The sequence below is a fragment of the Tyto alba genome, unplaced genomic scaffold (genome assembly GCF_018691265.1).
Source record: "Tyto alba isolate M040663 unplaced genomic scaffold, T.alba_DEE_v4.0 Super-Scaffold_38, whole genome shotgun sequence".
In the NCBI taxonomy this organism is placed as follows: Eukaryota; Metazoa; Chordata; class Aves; order Strigiformes; family Tytonidae; genus Tyto; species Tyto alba.
The window spans coordinates 9,900,185-9,913,384 of NW_024881313.1; the positions used below are offsets into that span (position 1 = coordinate 9,900,185).

A 13,200-nucleotide genomic window follows, 5' to 3' on the forward strand; every position below is an offset into this window, starting at 1 on the left:
TGCAGGATCAGACAAATCTTCATGATAGGTACACTTATTGACTGCCACACCAGCACAAGAAGTCTCTTCCAGGTCACTTGTGTGGCTCTCACAGCTAGAAATACAAGACGCTTCTCAGCAGTTCTTTCCAAAAAAAAAGTTCTGTAAAGCTTTTTACTTTCTGGCTGAATGTGAAAGAAGCAGGCAAAATACAGACTTCCTAAATTATTTAATTGCATGTTAATATCATAGTTCTAATGGTGACTGCTTAGTGTAACACCTCTTTTGTAAGTAGGAGGAGTTGTGAATAATAGACTGGTTAAACAGGCTTGAACTAAAAAAACAGAGCAGCTTACCCTTCCATCTTCTGCTTCCATGGTGTGAAAGAACTGGGTCAGAAAAAAAAAGGGGGGGGGGGAGGAAGTACATGCAAAATCTTTTGCTAAGATTTTCACTTCAGTCTTTTCCTTTCAGGCAGAAAAAAGGTAGAGAAAGCTGACAGAAACTGCTAAAACAATATTTCAGCAGAACCCACAGCATCAGGGGAAATAGTAGTGCAAATCATTAACAGCTGAAGGTTAGATTAACACACCATTGATTGTATCCTCTCCCAGGGACTAATTTTCATTTTCTCAACTAGCAGCAATGGTTTGCCACTTCCTTAAAAAAATCTGTGGTTGAATCTAAAATGGTGGGCTTCAGTCTATTAGTTAGAATGAAGCTTCAGATGCATCATTGCAAAGAGGTCTTTACATTTAATGAAAAAATTAGGAGTCACAGACCATATTCAGCCTCTAAGTATGTTTTTCCATTTCACAGCCTGTATAACAGGAGTATTACATATCTTGAGGGAAAACAGTATTTATTCAGTGTTTCTTACTTCATTGTTGGAGAAAATGCAAATCATAAATTGTTGATATTCGTATGCCAGATATTAAATGTGTAGGTGTAAGAGGAAAAGTCTAATCAGACAAGGCAATGTGTTTTGTTTTTAGGCTTATTAGACTCAACAGCATGTAGTAAGTTGAATTGCTTTGTGTGCATACATATCACCTCTTGTAAAATAGCTCATACATTTCTTAAATATAATTTTCTCTGCCTTAATGCATACTATGCATTCCTCTGCATGTATGAATACTAAATATTATATGGAATGAAAAGTAATTTGAGGGAGAGGGAGAGACTTGAATTACTAGGCTCACTCCCAGCATCCTAAATGTTGTTGGTTAAAAAATTTCTGAGAACTTTTATTCTAAATAAATAAATAACTCTTCTAACTAACCATTGCCAGGAGACTTGAAATGCTGCTTTAAAAATATTCTCCCAAGAGAAAGTTTATTTTGGGTATAAATATCCACTATACAAGTATGTATATTATTTCATATTGGCCCATTTCTTCTTTTAAAGCAGCAGAACATAAATCAAATCAAAAAGTGTTTGGGGGATACCTGAGGTAGGTACATTTTCAAACTAGTTGGGAAAGTCTCCGGTCTTTATGGTCATGCTCAATTGCCAGTTTTTAGTGGTCAACTCTGCAACACAGTCATACAGTGTGTGTGTGTGTGTGTGGCTAACACAGAGTTTTGTCAGTCAGGTCTGCAGTGAGAACATTACCATTTGCATACATTATTTACTTCAGTTTCTGAAACAGATGAGATTAGAGTTCTCTGAAACATTGTTGAACATCAGAAAGGAATGAGAAAATGCTTTTTGATCGGTTCATGCTATTATGCATCTTAAGATATCTGCACATTAGCAATAATTGAATCAAAAGAGTACAAATCATTTCTGCTGTAGACCAGCGTAATCAGTTTTGTATGTCATCTAGATTTTAAATAATCTTTTTGTGGAAGTTAGCTTGAAGAGGCAGTTTCATGTACATTTTAGATCAGCACTTATGCCAAATGAAGCGCCTTTGACTGACTTATACTTCTGGTTCCTCGTTCCTGCCTCTCCCACCTTCTCTCCCCTTTTGCCAGCACCAGCATTTGTGTTGCCCTGTGGTGAAGTGGCCCAGGAAGCAGGTCCAGCACCCCCCCATCATATTAACCTGCATCAATTCTTACTGCAGCTGTGCAAAATCTTGTTCTAGCAGAAGAAATGGGCTTGGAAGAAAAGCAGTCCGGGTTGCAGGACAAGAAATACTCAATTCTTTTTTGTAGCAATACTGAGTTATCTGCTTTAAAACATACGTAAAACTGCAATCTGAAGCCAGAAGTTTACAATTCTTAATAGTAGCAATATGCAGACTTGACAAGAATACATTCAGTTCAAGTTGATGCAAACAGTTCACAACCCTGTGGAGCTGGCAGTGTCCTGACAGAACACAAAATACTTGCCTGCATGGGTTTACCCATTTAAAGTATGTCCTGAAGTATCTACTAGATACTTTATGTTTGACTATAGAAAATTATAATCATAAATTAATGATTGCATCTCTTAGAAGAAAATTTGATACATGCGGTTTCTCATAAATTACATTTTCACTTCAAGACTTATTAGGTACATTTTTTTTTGTCTCCACATATGTTTGACTAAGGCTTCGGACAGATGTTTATTTAGAGCATGGTCAGATGTGTTGCTTCTGATCCAGCTGCCCCCTCAGATCTGCCAACATAACTGCACATTTAATTGCTCCCTAACCTGGTCCTGACAAAGTGATCCAGCTAAAAGCAGAAACAAAAGCCCCCCAAGAACTATAAAAGAGGTGTTTAAGCTCAGCTGCATTCATTTTGACAGAGCCAGGTCAGGGAGCAGCTATGCATGCAATTATGCTGGCAGGTCTGAGGACTGGTTACCACTATGCTTAGGGCAGTGATGAGCAGATGGGGCCAGACTGGAAAGGTAATCACTTAACCTGGTTAAATGGCTAGTAAAGCTGCCATGCCATGCCATGCCCCTAAACCAACCTAACTCCTGGCTACTGCACTTCTGTCCTTCCTGTACTCATTTATGTAGTCCTCCATTTCTCTTGTGTTGGTTCAGATGCTGATCTAATCCAGTGTGGAGTTATTCCAGTTCACTGTGGGAACAAAAAGGTATTTGCTTAAGGCACAGAGACAGGCAAGTGGGTGGGAGTATGGCAGCCAAGAGCTGTGAGGCTCTAGGCTCAGGCACTGCTGAGCATGCAGTCATGACCATGCCTACAGCAGCTAGCTATGGCAGTTTGAGACCAGACCTGTCAATAAATGTTTCCAAAAAATAGAATTTCAGTAGGTAACAAACCTGAAGAGACAGACTCTACTCACCTCTCCACTCCTCCCACTCTCCAAGTAGTTACATATTTCATAAGAGCACCCTCCTGGCTGCACTGTCCCATATATGCCACTAATTGTTCCCACATTTTGTCAAAGGTCACAGCCCTCACAGCTCTGTCAGAGGAACCTGTTTTGAAATAACTCGCTAATCTTCTGTAGGTAAGGCAGTCAGAGTAGGATAAACAGTTTCAGTAAGGGGGTAGTGCTGTGCAGAAGGAGCTGGTAGCATTTTCATCAGGCAAACCTGACTCTGGAAGGGGCTTTTCTAAATCAGTTCAGCTAAGCTTATAGCAGTGACTGTCTACATGAACAAGCTTTGTTTGGTCTAATTAGTGTTTTGTTTTGTTTTTTTTTTTTTTTTTTATCTGTTTTGTCACTGATGAAATGAGCAGAACTAAATCAGTAAAAGTTAGGATAATGAATCCACACAAGTTACTATCTTCTCATTGCATCAGTTTAACACAGTGTTATAAATTTGGTGTAAATCTTGCTGTGTCCTCAGGCAAGTCCAAGCCCAGCTGTGCCTAGTAAAGATGCTAGTGCTTCCTGCCTGCTGTCAGGTGCTCATCACCACCTCCCCAATCCCCTGTTCTGGTCCGTACTTCTCTCGGTGGTGAGTCCTTCCCAGGCATATCAGCAGCATTGCCTTCAGTGGTTTATAGTGTAGAGTTTTGTTAACCTGGTTCACTTTGAAGCAGGCTGGAGAGCACCCATGTGGGCAGAGCTGCTGGCAGAGCACAGGAGTATCAATGAGCTGCTCTAGACAGCCTGGCATGTATGGAGTGCTACTTTTTGGTGATGTCTAAGGAAGGCTCTGAGCCAGAGTTTAAAACTCTGGAATTTCTAATGAAGTGACATATGAGCTACTAAACATTAAAAAGAAGAATCTGGGAGAGACACTTGGAAGAGTCAGGATGTTCTCGAACTAATTGACTGAAACAACTGGTAGTCCCTACCTACCATATGTTCTAGAGATTGCTGTATTTCACACAAGCCTGTCAGGGAGCCAATTACTCTTTTTAGGTTGTAACCTCTTACACAGACACAGCTGTTTGCAGAATGCATATTTGTCTACAACCTTAGTATTGTATCATTGCCTTCTATACAGTGAGGCCAGTAAATGGCTCAGTGATCGCCCATTCCCGAATCTCATAGCCCAGCTTTGCACCTGCCATGTATTTAGAAACAAAGACAAGCTGTCAGTGTTTGTTCTCAAATATACTTGTGCTCTTTTGTGAAAGTACAGACTGTGAACTGAGTTTACCCTTATTAAAAATATGTTATTAATTAAGTTTAGTAGTCTCTGTAGCTTGCAAAATATACCAATTTCTCAAACACATTAAATGTGTAGATTTTTATTCCTTTTTTTTTTTTTTTTTTTTTTTTTAAGATAAATTGTGTCAGTTTGCACACATTTTGAAAGAACTCTTTAGGAACTGCTTCTGTGTAGAGCACCCTTCTCACTGAAGTGCTTCTCTGCTAAAAGATGCATTAAGTTTAAAATGGGATTCCACTAGGTGGAGCACAGGGGTAGCATTTTTAGAGCTGGCCAACTTAGTTTCCTGGGTCAACACCAAGAAGTTATGGAAGTTGGGGGAAAATGTCTCTAACTGAATCTGTAAATCAGTGTTACAGATCTGAAAATAACAGACTTTCAGTACCGTGTATATCACACACAGTAACAAACTATCATTTTAAAAGTGCAGAAGTATGACCAAAGCAGTTCAATAGAAATTCTCATGTAAATATTTTTCCTCATTTCATCATTTGATGTGCTTTGATGTCTCACTGAAGTTATTTCACTATATTTTTACAGACCATAGGAACAGTCATGTTACCTTTGTTATTTTTGTTCTAGATAAATTCAGAAGAACTAATCTGAGTTGAATAGAATACCCTTTTCTCTATCATTGTTACTTACAATTATAGGCTTGTTCTTAATTTAATTTAAACTGTAATGCAAATTTGCTGACTTTAGTGGAACAACCAAGTAGGAGAGATCAAAATCAGATCCTCTGTTGGAAAAAGGTACTAAGTAAGCATTGTTGTTACATATATTTTTACATAAACAACTATTGAAATGTCAGGTCCATTGGCTCACAGAAGACAACATTCTAGAATCTCCCAGTATTGTGTGTCCTGAATTTACTGGGATAGAATTTACTGCCCAGTGTTCTGGGCAGGTATAAATAGGTCTAAAGAAATACAACTTTCATTCTCATAAAGGAAGATGAGTGAGCTACAGTGCCAGAAGCTCAGCTATACTGATGTTTTTGAGCTAGGTTTTGTGATCTTTTAATGATCACATATAATTAAATTTACCAGAAGACCTTGCATAAACTTCGGTCAAAATGTGTTACTACTGTGGATTATATCACTAAAGGCAGTGGAACTTCTCATGGAAATATTTGAATCGTGCTGGATTTTTAATTGATTGCTTATTTATGTATGGAAGAGCAAAGATAAACAAGTTACTTGAATTATATTGATAGGACTTGGACTTAATAAAAAAAAGTGTAACACTGATTTCTGTTCTTTTCCTTCCAGAGCCTGTTGTTTCATGTTTTATTCCACCTACTACTATAAATTAATATTAGTCTCCCAGAGGATAAAAAATGAAGTAGAACAGGAATAGGTTTGGCGAAGAAAAGGTCAACTCTATCTGACAAAACATTATGCAATACCGCATACAATACAGCTAGTAGGGATACCAAATCACCTCCATTTTACTTCATTTTGCATTTTCTAGGGGTTTTTTCCTCCTTGAGGAAAACTGGGGACTTATATTGTTTAGGCTAAAATGCTAGAGAAGAAAGCCATACTGAGGAAGAGGAGAGGCTTTGATTCAGCTTTTGTGTCTGGTGGGAACATTTTCTCAAAATGTAGGTGCTATTTCCTGTAATCAAGGGCTTTGCAGAGCCTGATAATCATTTCCCAGCTGTATCATTTTGGTGAATTATTTTTTAGCCTTGGGTTATTTCATGACTGGTTTTGCATATTAAGAATGGGAGAGGATCATATTCATCTTGATGATAGAAAACAGGGAATAGAACTCCCACAGCTCCCTCTCCCTTTCCCTCCACCTTGTGGAAAGTTTGGCTTTGTGCTAAAGCGTGAAAAAAGCATTGACTGCAGTATGTCAGGCATATTTCAGCTCGATTTGTGTCAACCCTAATAAGTCAGCTGACAAGGTAATAAATTGGGTGTCTGTTCAAGACCTGGCACCTGTACAGGAAATAAAAGGGGATTTCAGTTGCAGGAGGTTTGCTTTGTTTTGCAAATGGACCTTTTCTCAAGGCTCCTCTACCTCCTCCCCCCTTCTCCTCTTTACTGAAATCATGTTATCAAAATGTTTATTTCAATTGTGACTCGAGCCAGTTTTTCATGTGGAAAAGAAAGCTCTATGAGTATCCTTGGAAGTGGAAATCCTTATGCTTTCCACTCTGAAACAAAGGCTTACAGAACATTTAATTATTCATGTATCCTGCTGTTACATATATGGTCTGAATAATTTCAAATTATTGAGGAGAAACTGCCTTTGTTCAGCACTTTGAAACTTTACATTCATGTCGTTTGAATCAGGCTAGGAAAACTGAATTATTTAACCCAGGGAAACTGTATTAGTAATATCTCACTATTTTTAATGATAATATAACCTTGTGACCAGGGTGTCTTAACATGTTTCTCTCTGTGTCTGACCTCCCAAGGATGCAAGCCTGCTAGAGTTGTTGAGAGCCAAGCTTTTGTAGGTCCAGCTGTAGAGCTGTGTTTTTAGCCCAGGGGCCCCAGGTCGGTTCCCAGTGTGACGTGCGGTGATGACTGCAGTAGCGGCGAGAGCTGAGGCAGTTTCCTTGGGGTCTTCACCTTCGATACACATATCTTCCTGCATGCTTGGAAGAGACATGGCAGCTACTGTCTCTGACCCTTTTCCCTTCTGGTGACTGTCCTGGGCATCATGAAAGAGGCTTCCTAAAACTTTGCTTTCAGGCTCTAAAACTGGTCTGTGAGTTGAAGGAAGCAAAATGGGACATTGTATTCTTTGAAGTGGGAAGCTGCTTTTTTTTTTTCCAATTGAATTTCCTCCACCTTTTCCCTCCTTCATTATCCCGTAGGGATCTTGCATAAGTAGATCTTCATTTCCACATGGAGAGTTCATCTCCCAGAATTTCCTTCTTGGACTTTTTTAATTAGAGGAAGTGATAATCTGACCCAGTGGAAGGAGAGGGGGGGAAAATGGTTTATTAAAACAAGTATTTATCACCTTTGAGTAGAGTATGTATGAACCTCAGAAACAAGGAGATGAGAGCTCTCTCTCAAAGTCAGAATAGTTGCTTAAGTGTGTGCTTTGCACATAGTAAGAAAATTTTCAGTAGAAATGTTAAAAATCCAGGAATATAAATCTATTCAATGTATATAATAAGGTTTTCTGTACAGTCTGTCTGTTCTAGGATTTATTACTCCTTATACAGAGGATTGAACTAGATGAAAAAAGTCTTACCTATCTGTTTCTGTCATATTTATGGTTAAAACCTAATATTTAAATGAGCAAACATTTTCTTAAGTTCTCTTCAGTATTTTCAAGAAGTGAAAATGGAACTTGAGGGAGAGAAAAAAGGGGCAATATAAACCTTTAAAACTCCAAGTGAACTTTCAGAGTCATAATTGAATGCAAGCTCTGGACTTTCCCATTCATCACACTGTAAATTTTTAAAAAATACTTAGCTAAGCAACTCTTCTTTCTCCAGCATTGCATAGTGATATGATGGATTACTCTAAATTAATTACAGTAATCAGCTAGTGTTATATGCTGTAGAGTTGTGATTCAAGCATGAAGGAAAGAATGTACAGCAAATTACTTATATAAAAAATGTGTTGCAGGGTTAGCTCAAGTTTTACACTTTGGCCTCAGCCTGTGGAAAAAAAAAAAAAAAGACTCAAGAGTGAAATACTGAAAGCTGATCAAAAATGGAGGAAATGTACCAGTTCACATATCTTTGGATGTACTGCAAAGGCATTATATGTTAATAAAAGTGAAAGAATAAAGTAAGAAAACAGTACCTAATAATAACTGATACTCTATGTTGCAAGAGGTGTTTTAAATTTCCTGGTCATTGAAAAGATGTTAAGAAATGCCCATTTCTTTGTGTTTGAATAATATCAGCTCCCTTCTAACCTGTTGTGAAAGGGGTTGAGAATTTATACTGAACTTTACAGATGCCTCATGAGATGAATTGCAAAAATCTGGTTGGACACATATAATCTTCTTTAAAAATATTTATAGAACACAGCTCTTATGAAAATTAAACATGTTCCAGGTGTGTATGGTCCAACTTCTGGGCATAGCTAAGTTGGTTTTGAAGTGGTGGATACACCTGTCATTGCTAGTCAAGAGAAATTCTTCATCTGCCAGTTGCTGAAATTAAACTTCGTGGGTTTGTTGTGTTTTGTTTTTGTCCGAGAGGAAAACGGATGATTGTAGTAAAGGTAGGAATGAGTTGCAGGTACAATGTGGCAGCTAGCTCTGGAAAAGGTACTAGTTCTCTTCTTCCCAAGCAACAACTCCTTGTAATGCTTCAGCTTTTTGGGATAAAGTGGTGGATGTCATACTATCTGCTTGCAGGCTAGTATTTGGAGCTTGGGATTTTCAGCTGACTTTGTTCCTTGTTAATAGAGAAACTAGCATCACAGAAGCTCAACATGTGTCCATCTAGCCTTATTCAAAACACTGTTATGGGAAGAGGTGCTGATGCCAGAAGTATAAAAGCTCTGAATGGATGTCACTACAAAAATACAGAGGCAACCACAAAGTTCAGTTGTAGCAAGCTGAAACAGCCATGTTTGCTGAGGTTCCCTCATGTTTCCGTGCAGCTATCCCAAAGAACAGGGCATGGCCAGACTGTTTTCAGGGATGTTTTCCAGGTGTATGAAACAAGGTTTTAGAGGAGAAGGAGTATAATATGACCTTTTTTAGTTTTGCAGATTCAAGTATTTTGGGGGCCATACTGTAAAATATGTAAAAAATAACCTAGCAGAAAAAAAGGAAAAAAAAAAAGGCAGAGTTTGGGAAGAAGTACCACTGAGAAGCGTCACTGAGACAAGAATGAGCAGACGTGGACAGAGGGATATATGGAGACTCTTTTAGCTCATTTCAATGTAAGGTGAAGTTCCAGGTGAGACTAAACTGAGAGATGTTGGTCTGTGACAGTCTTTCAGCTGAGGTTTTGCAAGGCTGTGACACCTATGTGCAATCTGTTACCACCTCTATTCAAGTAGTGTCTTGCAGGTATGCCAGTTGCAATCTCTATTTGAAGTTCCCTGCATTTGGATCCCTTAGTCTTTCTTCAACCACGAATATGATTTATAGATTTCTAAAATCTTGCACAACTTTGCACAAAGTTGTTGTTCTGCTGATACTTCCCCCATGCCTCTCCCCTCCAAATATACCAGCAGCAGAACATCTGAGAACTAATTGCACTACTGTGTGTAGATAATGGTGCTAATGATAATCTTATTTCTGACTTGTAGGCCCTAAACTGAGGTGCATTTAATCCACTGACATATAAAAAAAGATATGTGTGACTTTCCTACAATTAATATCTTTTCCCGACATTCTGCTTGCTGCTTTTCAGAGGCTGCCTCAGTTCACCAGTCCCACAAGAATTTTCAGCAACACAGCAAAGGAGGGTAGCAGAAGGGGGTGTGAGGAAGCTTCTACAACTCATGCTGTAGACTACTCTCTTCTACAAAAATGCCAGTTTAAACATACATCAATCTGCATCTGAGGCACCATTTCACAGCTATCTAAGCCAGTTGTCACCTGGGCCACCCCAGTGCCCACAGCCTCTCATCTCTCTCCTGCTGGGGCTAACGCTTCCCCATCTGTCCAAAAGTTCACCCAGTAAAACCCAGTTTACCAGTTTGGAGGCAGCTCAGCTTCCAAATCAGTAAAATGAGACAGGTGGTGGGGCACTGAGGGGAGGGTGTGACTGTGGCAACCCAGATTTTTATTCACCTAAACAGCTGTGGAGTTATCACTGGATCTGGCCTACCCACCCCAGAGCTACTTTCTTTCTTCTTCTCCTGGTCTCAGCACTGACCTGGTTTAGGTCAGGAAGAGTTGCTCACTCCCTGTAGTCCAGGAACTTGGCAGCAATAAAAGCTGATGTCTGGTGGCTTTCCTGCCTTTGCATATTCATTACTTTTTCTCCCCCTTTCTGGCAGTCCTGCCATTTTGCTCTATGAATTGCCCTTTCCCTTCTTTTCAAGGCACTGGGCTTTTTCTCCTCCTGCTGCATTTATTCTCTTTTAAAGTGAAGTGATATGCTGGGCAGTTCGAATATCTCACTACTCCCCAAAGTCCTGTCATCTACCATGTCCCTCCTTACAATGGAAATAGGCAAGGTAATTTAATGTCATACATCAGTGTTTGAGCATAATTTCTGTTATACTTCAGTCACTTCTGACTTACAAGTTTGGCAAGGCTGGGTTTCTTCCAGATTTGGGAAAACAGGAACACTATAGCACCTGCAGAGCATAGGAGTGCTTCAGTCTTTGAGCATGCCTAATGTCACAACAGAGGTGGTAGGAGGGTGAGGGTTTTAAAAATCTCATAGACCATAAGCAAAGGTTCCATTGAAGTCAACAGTAGTGTTACTTGACAGAGGTTGCAGAACTTGGAGACTGGTTTTATATGTTACAAAAAGGCTCCCATCTGATAAATGGTAAATATGTAGTAAAAAGGTTCTGTAACTAAAGTTAACAAAATTATTGATAAAACTCTTTGGGTCTCTATTTCAGTGTTCTATTCAGAAGTGTTGATTTAATTAGTTATATCTACGTATGGAATAACTATAGACTCCTTGAACTGCCCTGGGACTCACCATGGACGTGGTATTTGACGCTTCTGGGAGTGGACTTTGCATACTACTGCTTTCATCGCATAAGCCATGGTAAGAGTTAATGAGGTTTTCATGTATTAAAATACAAAATGTATTAATTATTTACAATTAAATGAGGTACTTGTTTTTGTTTCTGTACTTAATCTACTCTAAGTGTATATAGCTGCTCTTCCAAGGATTAGCAAAAACTCACTTTTATTTGAGCATAGAAAACAGTTTCTGCATCATACTCTGTATAATAAATGTGATTTTGTGCAAAGAGGGAGTATCATTTTGAAAGCAGTACCATAGCAAAAGTGAAGTATCATAGAAAAAAATAGGAAGTAAGTACATAAAAATTTAGGATTAGTATCCCTATATGCCTATATGAAAAATACAGCATAGTATGGATAACTGATTTAGAAGAACCTTGTGGATGTACAAAATGAAGAGCAGTAAAAAGCAAGGTGGCCAAAATAATGACAGGACAGCTGGCTAACTTGATCTCTTTCTGTGTGTTTTTGAAAATATTTTTAAATATTCAATCATTGTTTAATTGGGAAATGAATAAAAATGTTTCTATACCCTATCTGTCTATCTATATGGATGTAGATATACATGAAAGTATAAGGTATTTTAAAAATCCTGTCTGCAATTAATACTTGGCTACATAAATGTGAGTCTTGCCTTGTTTTTTTAAAAAGTACATTTTTAACCCTATTCGCTTTTATACATGAAAGACAAAAAGCAGTTTAGAAGGATTTAACTTTTATTTATTGTAACAGTGGAGCCCATATAAATCATGACAGTTATTTATGTACGTAGATATTACGGAGATGTAACAATATCAATCCCTATGTGTCTGTCTCCTTACGTATTTCTATTATATAGTGACAACATATCTTTGCTCTAACATTTTATGTCCTATCTGAAAATACAATAACACTTTCTATCAGCCCTAATTTGGGGCCTGATCTAAAGTCCGTAGCAGTGAAATAAGAATCTTGTGGTTGTTTAACAGACTTCAGACTGGGCTTCTCAAGGCACAGTGCCCACAGCTCACAAAACTGTGAGATCTAGTAATGATAGTTTATGTAATGAGCTCTCAGAAAGGGAAAATGTTTTGATGCCAATAGGTCAGCGGACTATATGGAAGTAGGTAAGAAAGGAGCCTGAGCTGCTGCGGGGAGTGGGAGAGAGGAAGGGTCCCTCCCAGGTGGGGATGGCAGGCGGGCGTGAGAACAATGCAGGGTGGGTGCAGGGGGACAACAATGGTGGGGGGACAGGGTGGGAGGCGAGGAAGCAGGGGGGAGCTGGAACAATGCGGCGGGGGGGACATCGCGGCCAGGAGCTGGGAGCCCTGCGTGGGTGTACGCGAGACTGGGAATAACGCTTCCCAAACAATGACATTAACAGTGCTGGCAGGGCTACAGCCTCAGGCTGAGATCTGGACCAGAGTGGGAGGCTATTCCTGCATTTTAAAACAAAAATAATTGCCTTCAAGTGTTAGAAAATCACTAGCCTCCCTGTGCTTTTACTGGAGTCAGTGGTAAAATTCCCACAGGCAGAGAAGGGAGCAGGGTCAGCTCCGTGCTCTCTAAAGCAATTGCATGTATTTCTGTTCCTGCAACAACTTAGCATTTACTCTCGTCTGTTTTTCTATATTTTGAAAGGATGCACACTTTGAAATAAATCTTGCTTGCAGATTTAGAATTAAAATCCAAACCAATTCTGTCTATATATCATGGAGTTGAGGAAACTGCGTAAGAAAATGCTGCTCTTGTCTTAAGAAGGTCAGCACTGAGCTATTTTATAAGTGTTCATTTACTCTTCTTCAGGTTACAGAAATATTGTTCACTGTTAGGTCTGTGTAACTCAGCAGGGAACTGATGCAACATTGTAGAAAATCACTTTAAATGCAGATTTTATCTTAACCAACACTCTTTCCTCTGGTCAAGCGATGATGAAATCCATAGGAGGGCAACACAACTGTGAAAGTCAGCTGCTTTCGAAGTTGCTAAGGAAATTTAAGTGTAGGAGATGGTTTTAAAAAGTAAAATGTAAACTCCTGAAAAATACCTTTACAC

The 13,200-nt window shown here is 39.0% G+C and overlaps 1 protein-coding gene across 1 annotated transcript in view; it reads left to right on the plus strand.

Annotated features, from left to right (window-relative positions):
- Nucleotides 1-13,200, plus strand: part of AGMO (alkylglycerol monooxygenase) — a 195,403-nt gene that overhangs the window by 9,256 nt on the left and 172,947 nt on the right. Inside the window, exon 3 of the mRNA XM_032991450.2 lies at nucleotides 11,034-11,185. Coding sequence (XP_032847341.2) covers nucleotides 11,034-11,185 — 152 coding nt within the window. The remainder of the gene's footprint in view (nucleotides 1-11,033; nucleotides 11,186-13,200) is intronic.